The following is a 25,172-nucleotide window of genomic DNA, read 5'->3' as shown; positions in this document are numbered from 1 at the left end:
CATTTCAGGACAAATTCTGGTCTAGATCGTGTTGCTTGATACGTTTTTATTATTATTATTATGAATACAAAACATTTAAAGGCAGTAAAAAAGCTACATGACAGAATGATGGTACTCAAAAGTTTTGGCCAAGGTTGGCAGGTCTGCCCTCAAGTGACACTAAATCTCATCGTCATCTCATGGCTGCAGTGTGGGTCACACAGTGATGCAGAAGTGAGCATGTTAAAGCCATTTTCACTCCACTTCCTGTTTCCAGCATGTGGCCCAATGGCGAGTGGTCATTATTGTCATTTGGCTGTGAGTCGGAGGAGGAAACCAGACAGACTTGGCAGACCCAAACGTGTTGTGAGGGTCTGCTGGGGACGTCTGGTGGAACCCTCTGTCTTGTGTGTCTGATGAATTGAGTGTGAAGAAACTCATCGATCTGGATTTATTTCTGTGATTTGCCAGCAACCATGTGACTGCTAATGTTGCTATTCCCGCGAGATCTTGAGTTCTCGCGATACCGACTGTCCCGCTCTCTGGATCAATGGTTTTTGTCCACTGACAGTCTATAAGATGATTTTGGCGCAGCGTCCCGGGCAGATGTGGAAGCACGGATGATCTGGTGCATAAACCTGCCGAACAGATGTGCATATGAGAGGCACGCGACGGGTTATTGTGCATATCGGACCACCCGTCTTGTTTTTCACTACGATTCCCATGATGCATTGCGGTTCAGTCACGTGAGCAAACAGAGCCTGCGTGCTTGTAGCTAAGCTAGCCGCTTCAAACAGAACTGCGAACATAAGGCTCCGGGCACATTGTCCACTTCTAACCTGACAGTCACCATCATCACACGATTTGTCCTCCAGTCTCCCAACCGGGGAGCCCGGTGCGCGGCTGCACAGCCCAGTCGCCGCCCGCCGCGACGAGCGGAGCAGGGGAGCAGCTGAACCGCTGTCGAGCTGTCGGCAGCCGGTGAGCAGTGTAGCTACTTCCTGCGCTGCATGTCCGTTCCTCCCCGGTCAAACTCGCTTTGTTATGTCGCTTTCCTCACTATTGAACACATTTGAACTGAGAATGGAACCACGGAGATCGCCAATATGTATTTGTTTTATGTATTGTTTCGACCATACAGAGAGTGGATAATTTTTTTTCTCCCCTTTTATATTTGAATGGATACTATCGCGATGTTTCCAGCATGTTCCTGTTCAGCAGTGTGGGTGCACACATCTTTAAAGTTACCTTCAGCGTGGACAGGGCAATAAAACAGTAAAACTGGCTATTATTTGAGTGTCTGGATAAAAGAAACAACAGTTTATGCCTCGTTTAATCACGAGGGGGGCGTGGCCAGGCGACTCTCATTGAAATGTATTAGTTTAAAAAGAGTGACGTGGGACACGAAAAAACTGTACAAGTCGTGCTCCCGGACGCGATGCAATAGATGAATTTACGTGACTCACAGCAGGAATTGCCGTGAGACTGGGTTGGCCTATTTGCGGTTCTGGGTTTTAATTTCCATTTATTTCACGTTGAAAACTGTTGTCTAAGTAATTTTCTGTGAACCATGCGAGCAAGACCAGTATTGAATTACAATGTGGACAGCATTGGGTTTTGATTATTTTATTATTTCATTGCACTCTTTTTTTTTTTTTTTTTTCAAACATGATGCAGACAGGTATGGTGGCGTCTCGGCTGCCGCTGCCTGAAGCTTTGTCAGTGAAATTTACATTAGGTTATTTTTTTGTGTCAACTTGAGCAAGACCATGTAAAAGTAACAATAATTTTTTTTTACCATAATTTTAGCTGTTTTCTGCATTTGAAAGAATAAAATGTGAAAATCGCACATCGAATCACAATCGCATCATTGGTCAGAAAAATCGCAATTAGGTTTTTTGTCAAAATCGTGCAGCCCGAGCTGTTACTATGGGAGAAGTGCGGCTCTGTGATGCGTTCAGGAGCGCTGGCGATTCAGCGTGCACGTGCGCTGGGACATTTTGAGGTTGCTTAAAAGAAGATTGTCTTTATTTATTTTGTAAAATCAATGGATTGTTTAGTTCATAAAAAGACAGAATAATTTATTGACTAAAAACAGTAAAACAATGTTTATACTTTATTTGCTAAGAGTCCTCTAAATTGATAGATAAAAATAAGGATTTAGATGTAATATATATTTTGCAGTCCTAAAAAAATTGGAAATAGAAAACTTTATTGATTTATTTCATTAAAAATGCTAAAATATGTTTTGGTAAAATATTGTTAAAAATGTAAGGGTTTGAAATGTACTTGTTAAAATGCAGTGAAGCTAAAAACAAGAATGATAAAATTTTGTGTTAAATATATAAATTAGAACACTGTATTCAAGTTCTTTATGTTGTATTCCTTTTTTCTTTTGAGGTTTTTCCACCTAACGCTACCGCTTAAACTACCTCGACCACTGCTACCACTGCAACGGCAATAAAAGAAGCTAAAAAGGCAACGAGTGGAGTCCTGCTTCAGTTGGGGGGACATCCTATCAAGTGGGGAAAATCTGCACAAAACATGCACGCACTTGACACATGGTCTTCCCAACTCTATTGGCCCTGAGTTCCTCTGAAGAGGGGCGGAGTCCACGAGGTCATGTGATGTATTCGATACTAGTCTTTAATAATTAATACCTATCTCTCGTGTTGTAGTCCAGACCACATAAACCGAGTCCGCGGTGTATCCAGACCGAGTCAGAACCAAGACCATATCAAATGTAACGGAACACTTTGTTATGGTGCAGTTCAAAGGCTCAGGTGCGGACAGCAAAAGGCAGAGACGGGGGGGAAGTGATGGAAAAACAGGTTTATTTCCTCCCAAGCTTTTAGGACGGAGATCGAGTCCAAAAGGAGTGAGTCCAGTCTGGTGGTGGGAACACTCCAGAGAAGTGTGTCCAGAAATCCTCCCTCTGAAGTAGGGAAGCCAGCCAGAGTCAGAGCAGAGCAGAAAGGCAGGCAGGTGGCTGGGAAGGCAGTCGGAACAGCAGGCTGAGAGGGTCTGAAGACCAGAAACAAGAAACTTGGTCAGTGAGGCTCCGACAGCGGCAGACAAACACAAACTCCCAAGACTAACTGTTGGTGTGTTACGATCCAGCGCTGATTGAAGACTGGGCCTCGCTTAAAGGTGCATTAAGGAGTTTGCACGTTTTATGCTAAACAGCGCCCCCTGCAGGCCTTGGCCGTAATGCAGCTTAGTGAAAAACTCGTCCCTGTGGCTCCCTGCTCGGAAGAGGGGAACTCCTTCTTCACTCGTTTAGTAGCTCTCAAGTAAGATTTAAGTTTCTTTTCCCTGGTGGAGTCTGTGTGGAGCTGTGGCAGTGCTAGAAGCCAGTCTGTTCTTACTTTCTGGAAGATCCTGCTCAGTTGTTGCTCACTGAGCATCTGGCGGAGTAATGGCAGACAAAACGAAACCTCAGGAAATCAGGTCAGCCGGAGCGCGCATTACGTCATTCCTTTCAAATTCTCCCCAAAAAAACTCTGGTGCCGGACCGGCACTGCAACTTTGAAGTGACAATTTAGCGTTGTTAGCGGTACTTGTAATGAATATGTCAGGGCACATTGTACACAACATTAAAAATGTGTAACATATTTATGGTGGAAAATAAGTATTTTTAAGGTTGTAAAACTCCTTAATGCACCTTTAAGTAGAGGAGCCTCAGCAGACACAGCTGAATCTCATTCAGTGGTGAATTGACCCACATTGCAGGAAACAGCCCTTCCCAGCACCGCCCACCTGAGAACACAACAAGAAGCAATAACAATAGCGCCCCTAATGGGACGCAGACGTGCAGCACGTAACAGACTTTTAGAGGCCGTTTAGAAGGAGCTGGATACAAGTCGATGTTATTGGACTGTATTAAAAGAGAATTGAAATCATAAATAATTTCTCAGTGTTTGTTAGCTGTTGGTGAAGATTTGTGCTCTGGCACTATGTTCACTCACATCCCGTGCACCTCCTGGGGGCTGAGCCCCCCCAGTCATGAAAACCTCGTGACGCCCCGTCTGTCAACATGAAGACTCACTACTCACTGATCACTGAGCAGAAGCAGAAATCATTGGTGAATCATGTGACAGCAGTTTGATTCTTGGCTCTTTCAGAGTGATGACACACAATTTAATGAGTAACACTGCCTCATGACGCCCGGTCTCCAGACTGAGACTGGTCTTCAGTGCAACACTACCTATCTCTGTTAAATATGAATCATTACTGATCACTGAACGGTCTATAAATTTGAGTCCCAGCACAAGATCTGAGATGTGTGTGAAAAGAGCTCTTCTCCTCCTGTTGGCTTCAGCTGTTTGGACTTTACATTTCTAAACTCTTCCAGTCTGAACCTTCTTCAGCTCTCAATGACTTCAACATCAAACTCTGTCCTCTAATCTCACTTCTTTCTCTCTTTATTCAGGTTGAGGGGCTGCAAGATGTCAGAGATCAGCTGGTCTTCTGTGGTCTCAGCTCTGAAGTCCAACCCCTCCCTCCTGAAACATCTGGACCTGAGTCATAACCCTCTGCAGGATTCAGCAGTTGAGCAGCTGTGTGGTTTTCTGCAGAGTCCACTCTGTGGTCTGCAGGCTCTGAGGTCAGACTCCATGTTTGAGTGTGTTTCAGTAAAGTAGTGTTGACACCAAGGGCGTCAGTTTGTTTTGAAAAGTGGAGGGGACAACTACTGGCAAAAAGTGACTTTACAGCTGTGTGTGCATGTTTGTGTGTGAGCGTGCGTGCGTGTGCACGCGCATCTAAAAAGACTGACAATATATGCTTTCACTCACCAAAGCTGAGGACTCACTTTAAAAGAAAGGCGCACCGTGGTTCTTCTTTTGGATAAACTTTTCAATGACTTTCATTCATTTTGATTTCCGACTGCTGGCTTTAGCTTTAGCCTTAGTGGTGCCGAACTGCCACGGTCCCTGTCAGTCACTAATCAGGACCCGCCTACATCGGCGGCAGCCAATCAGCTTTCAGTTTGGAGATGACGCTGCAGTCTGAGCCCCACTTGTCAAAAAAATTGCTCGGTCTCTTTGAAGCAGCTCAGATATTTCAGATAATCTTAAAGAATGTTTCACAGCTTGCGTGCAGTCCTTTATGGCGACTCCTGGTGGCGCTGTGCTCCACCTGCCCCTAATGACCAGTCACCACTGCTTTAGAGAAGTGCTTGAGATGATGACTTTAACTGATTTTACTTATGGTGTGGCTGCCTTAAGATGCTGAGAATTATTTCACATTGTAGGCAATTGTCATGTTTTGAATAAAATCCTCTGGCCTGAAACTTTGATATGAATTACAAACCCAACAATGTTGAACTTCATGTTGAAATCAGCTCCATGTCAGATAGATCATGCTACATGTCAGCTGGATTTACAGCTCAGAAACAACCACTGAACTCTATTCATCACAAATAGGAATAAGGTCAAAGCATTTCCAGAATAAAAGAATAAACCTCAGGTCACTGGAGGACAGCTGGAGTTACATTAGAACACAGGCTGTTACCAGAACATATTATATCTGACTGGAAGAATCTTGACTTCAAGCCTAACCAGCCATTCCCTCAAGGAGTAAATGGAAAAATGACAAAAACACAGTTCGGCAGCCCACAACAGAAACACCACAAAGATCAGTTTGATGACTCTTTGTCAACGTTGCCACAAAAACCTGGTGGATCAGCAGAGGAAGAACATGAAGCCTTATTGCCTTACCTTTGCTGTTGGGAGGCTGGAAACATTTATTATCATTATTAGCTTTAATTATTGGAGCAAAACTCTGATGTGACCTCTTCCTCTCCTGCTCTCTGGTGTTCCATGGAAGTTTTAATTCTGCTGTGCTGCGTTCACTGTCTCCTGTACAACCTGCGTACGGCCAGTCACTCTGTTTCCTTTTCTCATCAATAAAATCTGAGGAAAGACCTAATCACAAATCAACATGTCAAAAAGAAAAGCAACCGACATCAGAGGAGGCGGTCTGTTAAAGAATCACCATCAGACTCCCTCAAATAACTTTAGACTGATCAAGCTAATGTACCAAATCTACACACACTGACGTGTCTCTGACCTGGTAAAGATGCTCCAGAACCATTAAAGAAATATATTAAACTATTAACTGCACCATTGACACAAGAACAAACATTACTGAACATCCAAGCTGTGTTAGACACAGAGAAGCATCAGTCTCAGGAGTGTTTTCCATTAGTTTATTTGTCCAGGAGCAGAGTTCAACAGAAATAATCCGGAGACCCTGGTGCTAGTGGTCCCAGTGGAGACTCTGGTGCTGGCTCTAGCTGGTGGTCCAGTGTTCTCTTGTGAAGCAGAGAGAAGCCTCAGTTCTCTGCGGCGTCTGAAAACGAGGCTCTGCTCCACGAAGTCCCAGGAGAGGCTCAGCAGTGTGGCTGTCTGCCATGTCCATAGAGACAAGCTGGGAGGAGGACAAGAAGGACAGATGTCATGTCTTCATTAGTGCTTCAGAACGGCAGGACAATGTTTTTGGGCACTTAAATGAAGATGTTACCTTGTAGCCTACAAATCTGGACCTGTAGGACACAAAAGACAGTGTCTGAGTATGTTTAGCTCAGTTTTCTATGTTCAGTGTTAAATGACCAGTGATCTGTGAACCAAGGGGCAGCCATCTCTAAATATATATATATAAAAAAGTCTGCACTAAAGTGTGACATTTAAACTTAATCTTAAAATAAATTGTGTCTACTTAGTTAATGAATTAAAGCATCTTTGATGCATTCTTCTTCATTACAGTTCAAATATAAAATTTTAAATTCATCCCTATTCACATCTTTCAATAAAAATCACATTTCCTCTTAATCAAAACAACATGTGGTGTTCTCCAGGGATGATAAGTATATTGATGATGAAGTTAAGCCAAGGTTCTACTAGAATGAGGTCAAACAACCTCAAAATGTTGGTGTTAGCATGTTGACAGTGAAGTTCTTCAGGACATATCCACATTTCAAAACAGACTACCACCTCTTGCACATGTTTATAACATGGGATAATCACAGGGTTAAACGAACAACCAAGTTTTCAAACTCACCACAGGAGCTGCAGAAGAAAGAGCTTGCTGGGAACAAGACCTGGCGCTCCGCTGTGTAGCGCTTTGAATTTGGGGGAGCAGCCGCACGTTGTTTTGCATGAATGCCTGTGTGTGTCTCTGCGATCAGCAGATGGTGCGTTCAGGAGCATCGGAATGTTAATTACTACTGAAAATAACCGGGGTTACAAAGGCTACACGTGAAGGATTTGTGTGAGGTGAAGAAAAAAATACCCCTGGAAAAAAAAATGGGGGGGGAAACGTCCGTCCGTCCGTCCGTCCCCCCCCCCCCCTAAACTGACGCCTATGGTTGACACTAAAAGGCCCGACCATGCTTCACATGTACGCGTTTCCGCGTCCGCTTTGGAAGGTCCGCGCACCACCGATGCGGACGCGCTTTCTCCCATGCTACATTTTGAGCTCAGCTGTACGCGTCTCGTGCAGGCGCGGTGATCCACGCAGCCTCGACAAGCTTTTCCGGCTCTACAGACTGTTTATCTGCTCCTTTACTACGGATAATTTAGAGATAATTTAGCACATACATTGTCAGTACATTATCTTTAAGTATTAAAGTTTATTTAGCCCTTTTTTTTCTGTTTCTGAATCGCGGGGGCGGCGCCGGAGCGATTAGTTACTTTTTCACTTCTGTCTGCAGACCTTCTCCTCCCTCCAGACAGTCTCTCTCTCTTTCCACGAGTTTTTCCACTCTTTCCGTGTCTTTAAGTGGAGCCATCAGGCTGGAGCTCCGTCTACTTTCACTTTTACCGTCATGTTTTGTTTGCTATGGCGCTCTGGCGCATGCGTACACTTCCGCGACCTGCGCGCAATGCGCAACGCGGTCTCAATTTCTGGCTGCTGCGCGGACGTCCGCGGACCGGTCCGCGCGGACCCTAGCGGACAGGAATTCATGACGATTTTTACGTCACGCGGACCAACGCGCAACGCGCACCCACGCGGACATGTGAAGCATGGACGGGCCGCGTTGCGCATTGCGCGCAGGTCGCGGAAGTGTGCGCCTGCGCCAGAGCGCCATAGCAAACAAAACATGACGGTAAAAGTGAAAGTAGACGGAGCTCCAGCCTGATGGCTCCACTTAAAGACACGGAAAGAGTGAAAAACTCGTGGAAAGAGAGAGCAGACTGTCTGGAGGGAGGAGAAGGTCTGCAGACAGAAGTGAAAAAGTAACTAATCGCTCCGGCGCCGCCCCCGCGATTCAGAAACAGAAAAAAAAAAGGCTAAATAAACTTTAATACTTAAAGATAATGTACTGACAATGTATGTGCTTAATTTTCTCTATATTATCCGTACTAAAGGAGCAGATAAACAGTCTGTAGAGCCGGAAAAGCTTGTCGACGCTGCGTGGATCACCGCGCCTGCACGAGACGCGCACAGCTGAGCTCAAAATGTAGCATGGGAGAAAGCGCGTCCGCATCGGTGGTGCGCGGACCTTCCAAAGCGGACGCGGAAACGCGTACATGTGAAGCATGGTCGGCATCGGGCTGATCTGAGAGTGATCCACACTGAGGATCTCCAGGAGAAACGGAGCTTCTTCTCTGGTCTTTAGTCCTGTGACTGTGGCAGAGCCGTGTGCAGCTCCACATTTCAAAGCTTGCTAGAAGAAGAAAGGAGCTGCAGTGGATCATTGACTGTGAACCTCTGACACGCTCCATGTTGACCTTCAGCTTTCAAAGCAGGCTGATCTCTCCTGGATCAAGCGCAGCTGTCACTGATCTCAGGGAGAAGAAGAACCGTAGTGAGGACTCGGTGATATGGCAAAAAAAAAGTTATCACAATATTTTTTTTCATATTATTCAATCTTGATTATAATCACGATATGTTATATTGTTTTTAAACCAGTTTTAAAGCATCTGAACTGAAAACTAGAACTATAGAATAGTTTAACATTTCATTAACAAACCAAGTAAATGGCAATGCAAATTAGATAAGATAAACATAGAAAAATATAAGACCAATCTCACTTAGCAGTGCAGTAAATGGAAAAAAAAAATCTAGCACCAAGATAATAAAATCTTGGGATGCACTGTTTTTTCAGTAAAAGAGAAGAACTGAACGATCGTGAGTTAAAGTGTGACAGTTTACAGCCCTGAGGATTTTTGTTGCTATAAAAGATTAAAAAACTAAAGGAACCGCCTGGAGATAATGAAGGTGCTTTAGAATGTAAACATTATTTTCAAGTTATGATGCTAAATATGCTGCTGCCATCATTAATTGGTATTAATTGTTTGTATCAAATGTACAAAACTTTAATAATCTAGATTGGACAGATTAGACTTAAAATGTAACAGTACATAACAACAATAATTTAAAAAAAAATGGAAACGAAAGCAATCGCGCGTGTGATCGTTTTTCTCCTCTTAGAATGTTGCTCGTATGGTGCAGTGGCCTGAAAAGACGACACTGGCTACATTATATGCAGTCAATATTCATGTTAATATAAATATTCTGGTTTCTGAAACATAATAACCTCAGGGAGATCCTCATTCAGACCACGGCGCACAGACGACGCCATGACTGCATTTGCACTTCATGCCACTAGGTGTGCTGTTTGTATGTTCAACCTTATTTTACACAGACACCACAGAAGAAGAAGAGCGCTGCAGGCTCTCTCTGCATGTTGTTAGCGGCAAGACGTGGTGATATGTTCAATGATGCGATGCAGCGTTTTTTCAGTAAAAGAAGAACTGAACCATCGTTAGTTAAACTGTATCACCAGTAGTTCCTGGACTCAAAAGACCAGATTCCTTGCGGATCGGTGTGCTAGCAGCGGTGTGGGTGGAGCAGCCTGTCCTGTCAGCAGCAGCCTCATCTTCAGAGGATAACGCCGAGGCATGGCTGACTTCATCTGCTTCGCTGCCCTCGGCTCCACGTTCAGCTCATCTCTGTTTACTTCTCAGACAACTTACAGGCGGAAGTTGAGCAGGAAAAAGTGGACTGTGATTGGCTGTGGTCACGCACATTTCTGCCATGTCTGATCGAGTAAATGTGCTCACAGCTGATCACCGTGATCGACTGGAAATTAATCGGGATCAACAATCATGATCGTATAATCGCCCAGGCCGAACCGTAGTTCTTCTTTCAGTTCCTCGGAGCTCCAACCTTCTTAAGAAGATCAAATGAACAACAAGGATCAGTCTGATCAGTCTCATCTGAAGAGGATTAACTCCTCATTTCAACTGGGATTTATAACTAAAGTTAGAAACAAATCATTCATCAAATGTAGAAGGAATTAGAGTTCAGTGTAAAAGAGGTTGCAGTTCTTTCCTTTTCCCAAATGGGGGGGTGGGGTGGGCTTGAAGGGATTGCCCCCTACCAGTTTCACATGAGGAGAGATTTCTACTCTTCAGGGGGAATAATATGCTGGAGCCTCACTTTCAGTCCTCCATTGTCCATTCATGCCTCAGATCAACAGACGGCAAAACTCTTCTCTCCTTTCTCTCTGGGCTGCATCAGTGGCTCCTCTTCTCTCCATGTTCTCGTCCGGGGGGGGTCTAACGTGTTTTAGTTCAGGGGCCACATCCAGCTCAGTTTCATCTTGAGTGGGCCGCAGCAGTAAAATAGAGACAAAATAATCTTTAAATTCAAGCTTTCAAGTTTTTCTTTGTTGTGCTGCAGAGTATACATGATACAAATGTGTATTTTCACAAAACAAAACAATTTCTACAGAAAATGTCGACAATCTCAATATAAGGCTAATTTTAAACCTTCCAAAATACAGTGAAATGTCAGAGAACTTCTCCTGTTGCTGTTGTAATATGCATGTTTTTCCAAACTCACCCTGACAGCGAGGTCAGATCAGAGCCTCTTGTGGGCCAAAACCGTAAAGCAGGGAGGCTCTGAAGTCTTGTATGACTGTGACGCTTGTTGAAGTTTAGTCTGGATGGGATGATGTTAGTGTGGATATAACCTGAAAATGGACTTGGTTCATAGACAGCAGCTTCTTTGGTAGCATTACTGTTAAGTTAAAGGATAGGTACGGTTTAAACAGCTTTCACGTTGTTTATAGAATTAAGTAGACCAAAAAACTCACCCACAAGGCTTTTCTGATCCGAACAGTGCTTCGGGAGAAATTTAGATCAAAAAAACCGAGCGGTGGACAGTCGTATACGTCCAGCAGACGGGGCATTGGTAACGCTGCTCCTAAAACAGCTTTAATCGTCCAAAAACTCATTAGTTTCACCAACATTTCATCATGGTCCGCTCAGCCCCTCCTCCACGACAGCCCGTTGTCGTGGTTATGTTGACCTCTGAACTGAAAGCTTTGTTTATGGCTGCCGCGCGCATGTGTAATGAGAGGTGTGATACACAAGGGTGCATCTAAGGAACACCAGCTTAAAAATGATTCCACTGTTAAAAGAGAACTACAGCGTAGTTTCAGAGAAATTTATTCTCTAAAGATAACAGCAACATGCAAAATAAAAAAAAGATAAGTCTTTAAAAGGGGAAGAATACAAACAGATATAACAGTCTTTAAGAAAAAAGAAAAGAAATAAGTCTAAAAAAGTAAAACAAGATTGTCCAGTCAGACGGCCTCGGAGGGTCACGTGGGGCTGTTCCTGTTCCGCGATTCGTCCGCTTCCAATCTGCTGCACTTCCGGGTCGGCGTAGCTCCCTGGACGCGGAGCGTGGAGCTGCTGGGGGAGAGGAGGAGAGGAGAGCACCCTCAAATCTTTTCTACAGAGTCGGGGTGAACCACACGCACACGGCGCTCTCAGCGTTCACGTTCCTTGAACTTATCTTTCACCGAGCGTTGACAGAATCTCTCCTTGCGTCCCGTCGCTGGCCGCGCCCCCCTCGGATCTCTCATGGGCTGCTCCGTCCGACGCAACTCCTCCGTGGCCAGCCTCCTTTGGCACCGCGGCTGTTGTCTCGGGCGCTCCTCCTTCCGTCCTCCGCGTCCGCGCTCCCGCACACTGCCCCGTGCGTCCTCTATTGTCTCTCTCCCCACACCTGTCCAAACCTCCCTTTAAACTGCGCACCGTGGCTGAATTATCCAATCGGGACTTGTAGGGAAGGGGGTGTGTCCAGTCAATTATCTCCTGTCCACAGCATGCATCGTTACTCCCGTTCACACCATGCAAAACACATAAAACCCAATCAAAAGGTCTCAAACCACACTTCATAAAAACTACAATAAATAAGCAGAAAATAAAAGCATGCATATAAACCAAACTATTGCATCAGTGGCTGGGATCTCCCTGACACATGCGCAGTATGACTCATTGTTTCTGGGGCTACTGGAGGCGACACGACAACTTTCTTCTTCCAGTTTAGAGCAAAATGGATGAATGTCGATTGGATGAAGATGAGCACATCAAAAGGCGAGTACACAGGCAAAGAGAACGGCTGGCCAGAGCCGGACTGCGCATGCGCGTGGCAGCTGTAAACAAAGCTTTCAGTTCGGAGGTCAACAAAACAACAAAAACATTTATCTCGACACCGGGCTGTCGTGGAGGAGGGGCGTGAGCGGACCTTGATGAAATATTGGTGAAACTAATGAGTTTTTGGACGATTAAAGCTGTTTTAGGAGCGACTTTGCACATGCCCCGTCTGCTAGACGTACACAGATGTCCGCCGCTCGATTTTGGATCTAAATTTCTCCCGAAGCACTGTTCGGATCAGAAAAGCCTTCTGGGTGAGTATGTTGTTCTACTTCCTTCTATAAACAACGTGAAAGCTGTTTAAACCGTAATTTTCCTTTAATGTTGAGGGTCGGTGTAACGCTATGCTACATTTGCGTGTCTCCCCGTGGTTGGACATTAATTTTTAGTTTTCCCTCGAAGAAGAGCAGTGCGGTACAGCTAGCCAGGACAATTAAAAGATAATATTCCAGCAGTGTCGTCTCAAATAGACACTTCCCAGATAGATGTGTGTGGAATTATCCCAGATAGATGCATCCCTTTGTAAAAGATGCATTTCAGGACAAATTCTGGTCAAAATATTGTCGTATTATCAGCTCATTACCACAGAAACCCTGAAAATACTGTATTTGTCCTACGTTTTGCAGTTATCATCATGAGCCATTTGGGACGTGTCCATCTCAGACGGATCCATTCATAAAGATAAATTTCAGGACAAATTCTGGTCTAGATCTTGTTGCTTGATACTTTTTTATTATTATTATTGTTATGAGTACAAAACATTTAAAGGCAGTAAAAAAGCTACATGACAGAATGATGGTACTCAAAAGTTTTGGCCAAGGTTGGCAGGTCTGCCCTCAAGTGACTCTACATCTCATCGTCATCTCATGGCTGCAGTGTGGGTCACACAGTGATGCAGAAGTGAGCATGTTAAAGCCATTTTCACTCCACTTCCTGTTTCCAGCATGTGGCCCAATGGCGAGTGGTCATTATTGTCATTTGGCTGTGAGTCGGAGGAGGAAATCGGACAGACTTGGCAGACCCAAACGTGTTGTGAGGGTCTGCTGGGGATGTCTGGTGGAACCCTCTGTCAGCAGAGTTTTGAACTCCCACCTCCGGGAGAGCTTCTCTCATATGCCGAGGGACGCTGGGAACATGGAGATCAATTTGACCATGTTCTCCACCTCCATTATCGAAGCAGCTGCCTGGAGCTGTGGTCATAAGGTCTCCAGTGCCTGTCGCGGCAGCAACCCCCGAACCGGGTGGTGGACACTGGAAGTAAGGGCTGCCGTCAAGCAGAAGAAGGAATCCTATCGAGACTCATGGGACTCCAGAAGTCGCTGACAGGTACCGGCAGGCCAAGGGAACTGCAGCCCGAGTGGTTGTGGAGGCGAAAACTTGAGTCTGGGAGGAGTTCGGGGAGGCCATGGAGGAGGACTACCAGTCGGCCTCGAAGAAGTTCTGGCAAACTGCCTGGTGGCTCAGGAGGGGAAAGCAGGTCTCCACTAAGACCGTTTACAGTGGAGGTGGGGAACTGAGCCGAAAGGCGAAGCTCTCGATTTACCGGTCAATCTACGTTCCCACCCTCATCTATGGTCATGAACTTTGGGTCATGACCGAAAGGACAAGATCCCGGATACAAGCAGCTGAAATGAGCTTCCTCCGTAGGGTGGCTGGGCGCTCCCTCAGAGACATGGTGAGGAGCTCAATCACCAGGGAGGAGCTCGGAGTAGAGCCGCTACCCCTCCACATCGAGAGGAGCCAGCTGAGGTGGCTCGGGCACCTCTTTGGCACGCCTCCTGGACGTCTACCTCAGGAGGTGTTCCGGGCATGTCCCACCGTGAGGAGACCCCCGTGAAGACCCATGATGTTCTGGAGAGGCTACGTCTCTCGGCTGGCCTGGGAATGCCTTGGGATCATTCCAGAAGAGCTGGAGGAAGTGTCTGGGGACAGGGAGTCCCTGCTGATACTGCTGCCCCACGACCCGGTCCCGGATAAGCGTTGGAAGATGTAGGGATGGACATTGCCTCATAACGACTGGTCTGCAGACTGAGACTGGTCTTCAGTACTACAACACTACCTATATCTGTTAAATATTAATCATTGTTGATCCCTGAACGGTCTATAAATTTGAGTCCCAGCTCTAGAGCTGAGATGTGTCTGAAAAGAGCTCTTCTCCTCCTGGTGGCTTCAGCTGTTTGGACTTTACATTTCTAAACTCTTGCAGTCTGAACCTTCTTCAGCTCTCAATGACTTCAACATCAAACTTTGTCCTCTAATCTCACTTCTTTCTCTCTTTATTCAGGTTGAGGGACTGCAGTTTGTCAGAGATCAGCTGTTCTTCTCTGGTCTCATCTCTGAAGTCCAACCCCTCCGTCCTGAAACATCTGGACCTGAGTAGGAACCCTCTGCAGGATTCAGCAGTTGAGCAGCTGTGTGGTTTTCTGCAGAGTCCACTCTGTCGTCTGCAGACTCTGGGGTGAGTTGACTCTAGTGTTGACACTAAAGGTCAGACATCGGGCTGATCTGAGAGTGATCCACACTGAGGATCTCCAGGAGAAACGGAGCTTCTTCTCTGGTCTTTAGTCCTGTGACTGTGGCAGAGCCGTGTGCAGCTCCACATTTCAAAGCTTGCTAGAAGAAGAAAGGAGCTGCAGTGGATCATTGACTGTGAACCTCTGACACGCTCCATGTTGACCTTCAGCTTTCAAAGCAGGCTGATCTCTCCTGGATCAAGCTGTCACTGATCTCCCAGCTGGAGCTCCAAACTCTCAGCAACTCTGCAAACTCTGGACTTGTTGGCTTTCTGTCCAGTAACCTTGGCTGTTGACATGTCCTCCACTGGACTCTGCTTCTTTTTGGTCTTCACATCAGTTCAGCTCTCCACAAGATCAAAGATCAAATCAGTCAGAAGAAGAACCATAGTTCTTCTTTCAGTTCCTCGGAGCTCCAACCTTCTTAGAAGATCAAATGAACAACAAGGATCAGTCTGATCAGTCTCATCTAAAGAGGATTAACTCCTCATTTCAACTGGGATTTACAACTAAAGTTAGAAACAAATCACTCATCAAATGTGGAAGGATTTAAAGTTCTGTGTAAAAGAGGCTGCAGTTCTTGGATTTCATTTTCCCAAATGGATCAGGTGGGGTGGGGCTGTAGGGATTGCCCCCGACCAGTTTCACTTGAGGAGAGATTTATGCTCTTCAGGGGGAAAATTTTGCTGGAACCGAACTTTTTTATTCTTTGATTTTTCACTCTTCATTCAACATTTATGTAGAACAAAAAGAAGTAAAGTACAAATCAAAAAGGAACACTGCAGGGTTACACAAGTTTACTTATAAAGTAAAATTAAGTTAGTTTTCCATAGTTAGACAATTACAAGGGGGCAACATCCTCTTCCTTTGCAGCAAACAATAACCTTTTTTCCTCATTTTTCCCAAAAGTCACTTCTGTTTCTCAGGGAAAAAGTCATTATTTCCATGATTTAAAGTCTTTCAACTATATCAATCCATTGTTTTTAAACAGACGGTTCAACTTTATACCAGTTTCTTTCAGGGCCTTTTTACAATCGATGAGCAGAGTTTTACCCAGATACCAGTCGTTCCCAGCAAATGCTTTGTTCATGTCTCCACCCAGATATAATAGTCTGACATCCTTGGGGATATCTGAACCTAAGATTAGCTTTAGGGTGGAGCATATTTTTCCCCAAAATAATTGAGTTTTAGGACAAGTTCAGAAAATATGGGGCATGATGGGCATCTATTGTCCACATTTCCTCCAGCATTGTCCTTGTGTTTTTGATGCTGTTTAATTTGTGGAGTCGTGAAGAAGCGTCTTCACTTCTTCCAGCCAAACACTCTCCACTGCTGAAAGTCAGTGGTTGAGTGCTGTGTTTTCTACATTGAGTCCCAATCCTCCTGTTATTTCCTCAGACTCTACTCAGACTCACGTTTCGGGACTTGTGAAAAATCATTGTTTTTCTATTTCTTCCCCATTTTTTTTTTTTTTTTTTTCATCGTTCAAGCTCGACGGTCCTGAGGTCCAGCAGCTGTATGGACCAGTTCAATATGAGTGAGAAGTTAGGAAAGTGCTGTGGAGATGCTGTCTTTCAATTATTTCTCAAACAAAAAGCCACTAACTGATCACTCCAAACGCACCGTAACATTAAAGAATTAATTCTGTCAGAACTTTAAATTCATATGAAAAAAATAACCGAGCCACCAACATCAACAACATCCGGAACAAAACACAACAGAACACGAGATCCATTTGCTCCACCTCCACATCGTGGGTCTCATAGGAAACTACAAAAGCGGCACTTTCGGATGAAACCAAGCAGAATATCTTCTGAGACGACCGCCTCATGTTAGTCTCTGAACAAACAGAAACCAGACCCTTACTACAGCCGGCACCTCAGATTGTATGTTTCTCACTCACTACTTCACCACTTCCCAAAAGTATTAATATTATTTCTTTACCATTCCGTGGTCATTTCCAGTCCAGCCACGTTATTCTCTCCCCAGAATTCACGGTGTTTTCCTCTGTAATATTACCTCATTGACTGGCAGCCATGTTGAAAGCAGACAGTTCCATCCTGCCAGAGTTTTGGGGATTTTTTTCGCTGAACTTTCAAGGCCCAGAGAATATTGAGTTTTAGGACTACATAGACATTGAAGCCATCTAAAGAAATTTGATAGTCTTTTCTTTTATCAGCAAATAACAGTGTTCTTTTACACTGTTTAGATCTTTTGAAATCTGCTGTTGGAGCCGAGGACATTTTGTCCATCTCCAATTGGTCCTTTGATTCTTTACTTGGTATGAAATATGGCAAAACAGCTGACTTCATGGACAGTCCCCTGAGTATTTCGCCCCGAAAGAATCCTGATCATTCATGCAACAGACCTTTTATTCCATCTTCTTCTGGGCTGGGCCCCGACAGATAGGTTGGACTTCGTTCACAATTGGGCAATTTAGTGTTGTCAGCTGCCAGTCGAGAGCTGACATGGTTTTCGAGGATGTTTGAGACACTAGTGTGTGAGTGTTGGTGTCTCCGGAAAAGGTGGGTATGTTTACACTTTAGCAGAACATCTTATATACTTGGTGCACTTGTCTCAGGGACAAGCGTCACAATGACCTGACGTGCAGTTAATACAGCTGTTCCTTTGACTTTATCATGGCAATTGTGGGAATAAAAGTATATGCCCAACACTGCAGTGGAACACATGGTGGCTTCAATGAAAACACCTCACTTTGACCAAAAAAACAGAGAAAATAAGCTTTTTCTACAGAGAAGCAAATTCATGCAGAATCTATTTGCAGACGTGTGTGTGTGTGTGTGTGTGTGTGTGTGTGTGTGTGTGTGTGTGTGTGTGTGTGTGTGCGCGTGTGTGTGCGCGCATGTGTGCAGCACTGTCCTGTATGCAGGGGGACCCAGCAGGACCTGCACCAGAGCTTTGTTCTCACTTCTTTGACCCTCCGTGCACAGGTTGATGGTCCAACTCTTTAGCAACTGTGAAATATTGAAATATTTACAGTTTCACAAAAAACATGTTTATTGATTTGTATTGATGGATATATTTTTTTTTTTTTGTACCTTTTTCACACTCTGGGTCTGGGAACTCCACTTGATCCAGGCTCTGTAGAAATACATTTTTTTGTTACTGCAGGAGATACAGTGATGGAATATAACAGAATAGAAAGAAGTACCAAAGTCTCTGCGTTTGCATTAGGAAATTCTAAGACACAGCCACTGTGGCTCAGCCTTAAAGAAACTGTTGAGCCACATGGAGCCACAACTTTCTGGGTAATGGTGTAGTAGAATATGTGTGGAGTGTCGTGGATATTTAACAATTGGGAACTGTTCGGGTTCTATTTCTGGTGGCGATCTTCAGTAGCAGAGGCACATTTTGTTGTTGTTCCTATGTTATCACTCCAATGTTTTGAAAAAAATTAAATTGACTGTATTTTTTATATTTTTTTCCAAAAAATAACACCACTTCAGGCTGCCACAAATTACTATTTTAATAATCGACTCGTCACCAATTACTTTTGCAATTAGTCGACTAAGCAGATCATCAGTAACCTGCTGCTTATTGCACCAACATGCAGCTGCTCTTATATCACCATCATTAGCTTCCAGCTCCAAGTCTTTAAGGTGTGTGAAACTAAAAATTAAGACTATCAAGATGATAGTTCTTTCAACTTTTAATGAACTTTGCAGCTTGTTGCAGCTTTTCTTACATTTTTTTAACATGATGGTGCAAAATAAAATGAAGTCGAACTCTGGCCTGTAACATTTGGATTTGTAAATGTTCAGTACATTGTAAAATGGAACCAGAAATGATGCACTATGAATACTATGCAGTAGTAAGAACACAAAATATTAACAAATACTTGAAAACATGTTTCTCTTCTCAGGCATCACAGAAATCATTAAATGTATCACAGAGTGCAAACAGTTGAGTAAAATAAAGCACTGGGCTCAGGAAAAGCAAAATAAATACTGTTGTTGGCTTTTCTCAGCTTCATTTGTCTCTGGCATCAAGCAAAGTTGCATTTTAAAGTATTGAATAGAGCTACAAAATCAAATGATTCAGGCACCAGAAAATAAAAAGAAAGTATTTAAAAATTGTAACTTTTGGTCTCATTCATATAAAAGCGCATTTTGTGCTCAGTGCTCAAAACTGTTGTCAAATTTACTGTCCCACTTTACACTCTGACTCTAGATCGGCAGTCAGCAACTGGCAGCTGACAATAATATCTGACCCGCCAGATGATCTTGAGAATCTGAGGCAGCTGCTTCACGGAGGCAGTAACACCGTCCATTAAATTGTCAGTATAAGCCGCCTTCATTAACTGTGGAAAACCTTGAAACTTTCTGCGTCAGTGAACAACCTGCACAGTGCAGCTCCTGCTGCTTTCAGGGACACTTTGTAAACAGCTGGCATCTCAGTCAGCTGTTAGCTTAGCTGTTAGCCACCGATGAGCTAGCTGGCTTTGAACGATTCCTTCATGCTCCAACATCAGTCGGCGAGACGCATCTCAACTTCTGTGATGGTGGAAAGAAGATTTAAACGCTGAGCGTTTGGGACAGAACGGGAAAAGTTATTGACGGACAGTTCAGTTCTGAGAGGAAGTATCTGAGTGATGTAGCGGCGGATTGGAGAGAACGAGGGAAACATAGTTCTGGTGGGTTTAAAGCGATACTTCAACATTTTGGCAAATTGGCCCATTTAGTGCAATTCCTTAGTCATTCCGAACAGCATACTTACTTTTTTTGTGAGGAAGAGCTGTTGTTTATTCAGAGGCGAGTCGGGGAAGGTTTTCGGGACGGACACAATAGAAGTGAATGGTATTTTTGTTCACCTTCGTCAAACTCGTCAAAAACAAAATCCAACAAACCCAAAACACTTTGGTGGACACGTTATAATCCGCACATTCACTACGCTGTGGAACACCAACAAATAATATTGTAGCGTTACGACACTGAAGCAAATACTGGGAACTACTTTTTCTTTTGAAATCACTACGCCCAGACGCCATGTTTAGTAAGTAGTCCCGTTTTAGCAATCTTCGCATAAACAACTCAATCTGGTAATTTTGCATTAATATTTCACAGCGTGGGTTTAGCGTGGCTCTTTACTGTTCTGCTTGTTTTATCTTCATCTTGTTGTTCAGGGATCATCGTGTTGCTCACAGGAGTGAAGGACGCTCAGCTGTGAGGCGTTCAGGTTCCAAAGTCACAATCCGGCTATTTTCAGAACAGAGGTCCTGTTGAATATTTATAAATACTCACAGTCGGCGCTTCTATATGTTCATTTTTAAGGAAAAGCAATCATTCACAACATTGAAATGGTCCTAAATTGTTGACAGTACAGAATTATAATTATTATATTGTACTTTCCACATTTCACAGACATTCTTGTCTTAAAAGATAGTTTGTTTAACAAGTTGCTGACTGAAGACAGCAGCCACAGGAATTCAAGTCTGCTGCTGTCAGGTATTTCAAAATCCAGCTTCTTGTTTTTAGTTTTTTTTTTTTTTGTTTTATTTTTTTTTTGACTCTACAGAGTGAAGCAGGAGACACATAAGTTATTAGGAGCAGACTGTGACAAATGCAAGCTACTTTTTAAATCACAAAATTTCGGACATTTCCGTCATTGTTTTATCATTCAAGATTGGATGCACCAGCCCCCCCCAGCCCGTGAGTCAACTGCCCAAACAAAAATTGGCTCGACACCAAATCAAGTTGCCTACCCCTGCTCGAGATCATCCAGGTCAACATTCTGACTCTATAATATCTACATCTACACTCTGGCTCTATATTATCTGAATCTGCACTCTGACTCTGTTATGGGTCTACACAAGACTCGTCTCATGAAAGTTCTCATTTGTCCATGTTGTTGAGAAAGACTTGCTCTCTTTGGAGTGCAGATGTTTCTGCTGTGGAGAAGATCTGCCCAGACGGGGTGGAAAATGCTGAGTGTGCGGAAGGAACTGGCTTCCTAGATGACATGTTATTGGATTGCTGGTTTAGAGCTCACAGTAGGCTGATCGGTCAGAATCAGACAGACATCTTCTGTGGTTGAATATTTATTATGCAGCAGCTGCATAGATCAGAGTAATAATCAAAGGTACAGGTGTGGTTCTGAAATGGGAAAATGACAAACAGAAAACCACAAACACAAATGCAATAAGGCCACAGTACAAATAAACAGCAATTAGATTCACGGTATAGCCTACAGTAAAGCAATATATTCCTTAAGTCATAATAAATGATTGTTGTGAATATACAGGCTCAAACTGTATTGAAAACTTAATTATAGGCTTTCCTGAGTGTCTAAACAAACTGCATCAACAGGTTGGAGAAAGTAATGCTATTTCTTATCCGACACTGCCATCTGCTGGTCAAACGAATGATAGCATCAAGATGCGCGCTGCAAGTCAGGCTCAGAGTCACGTGACCTCAAGTGTGCGCGCAGGGTTGCGGCCTAGCACCAATTAAGCATATATTACGAACATAACACCTCTAAAAAGAGCGGAGAGGGTGCTACTAAAGCATTAGACATGATATAAAGTACGAAACAGCCCTTAAATGGCGACGTGTACATGTTTAAGCACAGCTCCGTGACAGATGTAACTTCAACAGTACAGAACAGCAAACAAACCACCATCTAACATCAGCTACAGCCAATATAAAGGCGAAACAAGCTCTTACTTGAAGGACGCACACCAATACGGACAGCTGCCACATATGAGTCCCGAGGTTCTTACAGCGTGCTGCTTCATGCGCACGCTCCGACGGACTGACTTGCTGTGGGCTTACTGTCTTCGGATTGGACGAGAGTCCAGATGAAGCGAGTAGGGAGGGAGATAGTCCAGATCCACTTCATCGCCGCCACAAGGGGGCCTTTTTTACACTGAGCAATATAGTGACGTTAATGTTTGCAGCTAGCTAGCCAGTTAGCTTGAAGAGAGATGGAATCAGTCGTGACGTGCTTCCTCCTCGGTGCCCGTCCTGCTGCCGTGGAAGGAAAGTTCTGATGCTGTTTCGACCATCGATGGTTTGGACAGAACTTTCCTGGAGATATCACAGCTGATCCGGCAAGGCGAGACGTCCACTGTGCATGTGTGTCAGACAGAAAGACAGGGAAGACGGCAGAAGGTGCAGCAGCAGTTTTGAGAGAAAAAAAAGCTTTGTAATATGGCGCTATAACGTCTTCACCTGCACTCCCAGAATGACGGTCTTTTCCGGCTCTGCTGGATCCCCTCAGATGTGGGGATGAATCCCTGCTGCTGACCGATCCAGACAGCTGCTACTGGTCAGAGGAATCCAGGTCAGGATCAGAGTCACTTGACTCTGAACTGCTTCCGGTGTCAGGTTCCAGTGTCGCACCAAACAGTGTGACTGTGCTCACCGCTGGCTCGATGCTATGCTCGCCATGGTCACCCGCATTTTGTTCACTGTCACCCCGATCTTTCATGATCATGACACTTGTAACAGAGTGTGCGCCTGGTCAGTTTGGGTGATTGTATGTTCCTCCCAGCTTTCCCAGTGACACAGAAGGACACACAGGTTCACCGGTGGACAAAAGGAGTACAGAGGTTCCAAGTGAAAATAATTAGGGACCGAGCCCGGAGGGAAAGGTCTCTATTGTTATTCGTTCGTTTCTTCTTATTTATTATTTTACTGCAGCGTCTTTGACCCTAAATTTGACCCCCTAAACATGCACGAAAACTAACCAAATTTGGCACGCATGTCATGACCGGCGAAAAATTTTATAAAATGGAAAAATTAACCCAATCTGCTCTCTACCGCCACCTAGAAACAGTAAAATAGGCTCCACGGCCCGCAGGAATGTCGCAGAGAGATCAAACCAACGTTGACGCGTTCGTCTCATCGAGATCTACATTTCACACCCCTGACCTAAATCCAACAGGAAGTCTGCTATTTCCCTTTCAAAGTAAAATTGAAATTGCTCAAAATCACTCCTCACCAAAAAATTATCTCCTCTGAGACCGTTTGTCGTACAGACATAAGAGTCACGCGACGTGAAAGAGGACAAATTTCTCTACAAAATTTGTTCACAACTTTGTCAAAAGTCTAACGGTGTGGATTTTATTAGCGTTCAAAGTTGGAAGTCTGAAATCCTGCCTTGCTCCGGCCCTCATCCGTTATAATAGGGGAAAAAGGAAAAAAGTCGCCTTTTTTCAGCACCTCGAACAAGTGTCGACTGTGGCTAAACCGTGACTCCTATCAACAAACCGAGCACACGCAAAGTTTCACCAGGTTCTCCCGAACAAGGGGGCGACAGTAGCTCAGTTGGTAGAGCGGGTCGTCTTATAACCGGAAGGTTGGCGGTTCGATCCCCGCTCCCGCAGGCGTAAAACTGGCGTTGTGTCCTTGGGCAAGACACTTCACCCACCTTGCCTAGTATGAAAGTTGTGAGAGTGAATGGTTGGTGGTGGTCGGAGGGGTTGATGGCGCAGATTGGCAGCCTCGCTTCCGTCAGTCTGCCCCAGGGCAGCTGTGGCTACAATAGTAGCTTACCACCACCGAGTATGGTGTGAAAGGGTGATGTGATATTGCAGTGTGAAGCGCTTTGGGCTCTGCTCATGCAGGGTAAAAAGCTCTATACAAGTGTAGTCCATTTACCATTTACCACTCTAACTGAAGTGACCATATATGGGCATACAGTGCAGTTACACAGCTGACAGCAGCTGTCAATCAAACTCTGACACTCAGTGCCTTCATTCAGTGACTGTCAAAAGCAGATGGCAAAGCTAACTACTCCATGTTAGTGGATGGGAGATGCTAACTACTCCATGTTAGTGGATGGGAGATGCTAACTACTCAATGTTAGTGGATGGGAGATGCTAACTAATCCATGTTAGTGGATGGGAGATGCTAACTACTCCATGTTAGTGGATAGGAGATTCTAACAACTCTATGTTAGTGGATGGGAGATGCCAACAATTACATGTTAGTGGATAGGACATGCTAACAGCTCCATGTTAGTGGATGAAAGATGCTAGCAGCTATATGTTAGTGGGTGGACGTCTCAGTCGCGGGCCGGCGGGAGGCTCGGTCCCGACCAATGCCGCTTGCGGCTTTAATTTATTCTCTTATTGGTTGAGTTCGTTTAAATTGTCGTTTTGAAGTACACATAGAGGCGAGCGCTTCATTTCAGTCAAAAGTCCCGTGCGCGGTTGGGCTGGCCCACACCAACACGCCACCGTATCGAGGACATGATTCAGGATAAACATTTAACATGACAGCAGCTCCAGGGCGGACAAAGACAAAGACAGCCGTGGTGTGCCTGCGCTGGAAACGGGGCTCGAACAGGGCAGAACCTAATAAATAAGAAGGGTTTGTTACAGCCTGCACACCTGTTGATTAACGTAAAGTTACCACAAAAACATACCGCTTCCTATTTTTGTTAGCGGGGCAAATGCTCAGACCAGCACCGGACCATCGGGACCCGCGCACCCGATCTACAGCTGCTGCGTCATGCGCTTGACACGCTCCCCCGGAGCCATCGTGATACTGCAAGTAATAACTTTCATCAGGATCAATACGATATTATATTTTATAGAAAGGGAGTAAGCCTTTACCTGCTCTCCCGGAGCACCGCTACCAGCCAGAGCCAACCCGGAAGTGCACGAGCCAGAGGACAACACAGACGTACAAGGGGTTTTTATAGCGCCCCCAGCCAATAGGCTGAGAACAACACTAAACACACCCATCCTGCCACACACTGCTGACTGCAGATCCACTGCCAGACAAACTGTGCCAGTGTCAGCTGCTTGCACTTTTTGTGTCCGCGAGATTTCACCATGCGCTTTGCTATTTTCCTTTCTTCACCCACATTTCTCCAAGGCCCATCTTCTTCAGAGCGGCCGATCTGCTGCTGCCCATTGGAGGAAAATCCAACTGTTGCCCCCCACTGGGGCAGAAATACGTTGCCTACAGGTCTGATATTCACACACAAAATGTAAAAGGCTTTGATCTTCCACCCCTGCAAAAAAAAAAAAAAAAAAAAAAAGCAAAAGATGTTGATTGACGACTTTGGCAGTCAGTGACTTAAAAAGTCGTCATGCGCCATCATTTGATCTGCTGCCTCTTGTGGCCATCTAGCTAGCTTGACATTAATCTTGGGAATTTGAAAAACGTTTGTTGACATTCTACATCTCTTGAGCTTTCGAATGATATATTACAAACAAATGATACCTCATCTGTCAGTAAGAAATCTTTAA

The 25,172-nt window shown here is 44.6% G+C and overlaps 1 protein-coding gene across 1 annotated transcript in view; it reads left to right on the top strand.

Annotated features, from left to right (window-relative positions):
- The window catches only part of LOC115381071 (NACHT, LRR and PYD domains-containing protein 12-like), a 132,263-nt gene that overhangs the window by 87,586 nt on the left and 19,505 nt on the right, over positions 1-25,172 (top strand). Inside the window, exon 10 of the mRNA XM_030082372.1 lies at positions 14,722-14,895. Within this exon, the coding sequence (XP_029938232.1) occupies positions 14,722-14,895 (174 nt within the window). The remainder of the gene's footprint in view (positions 1-14,721; positions 14,896-25,172) is intronic.

This window comes from Salarias fasciatus, chromosome 3 (assembly GCF_902148845.1).
Source record: "Salarias fasciatus chromosome 3, fSalaFa1.1, whole genome shotgun sequence".
Classification (NCBI taxonomy): Eukaryota; Metazoa; Chordata; class Actinopteri; order Blenniiformes; family Blenniidae; genus Salarias; species Salarias fasciatus.
Note: the sequence above shows the minus strand (reverse complement) of the source record. Positions and strands in the feature narration are given on the sequence as shown.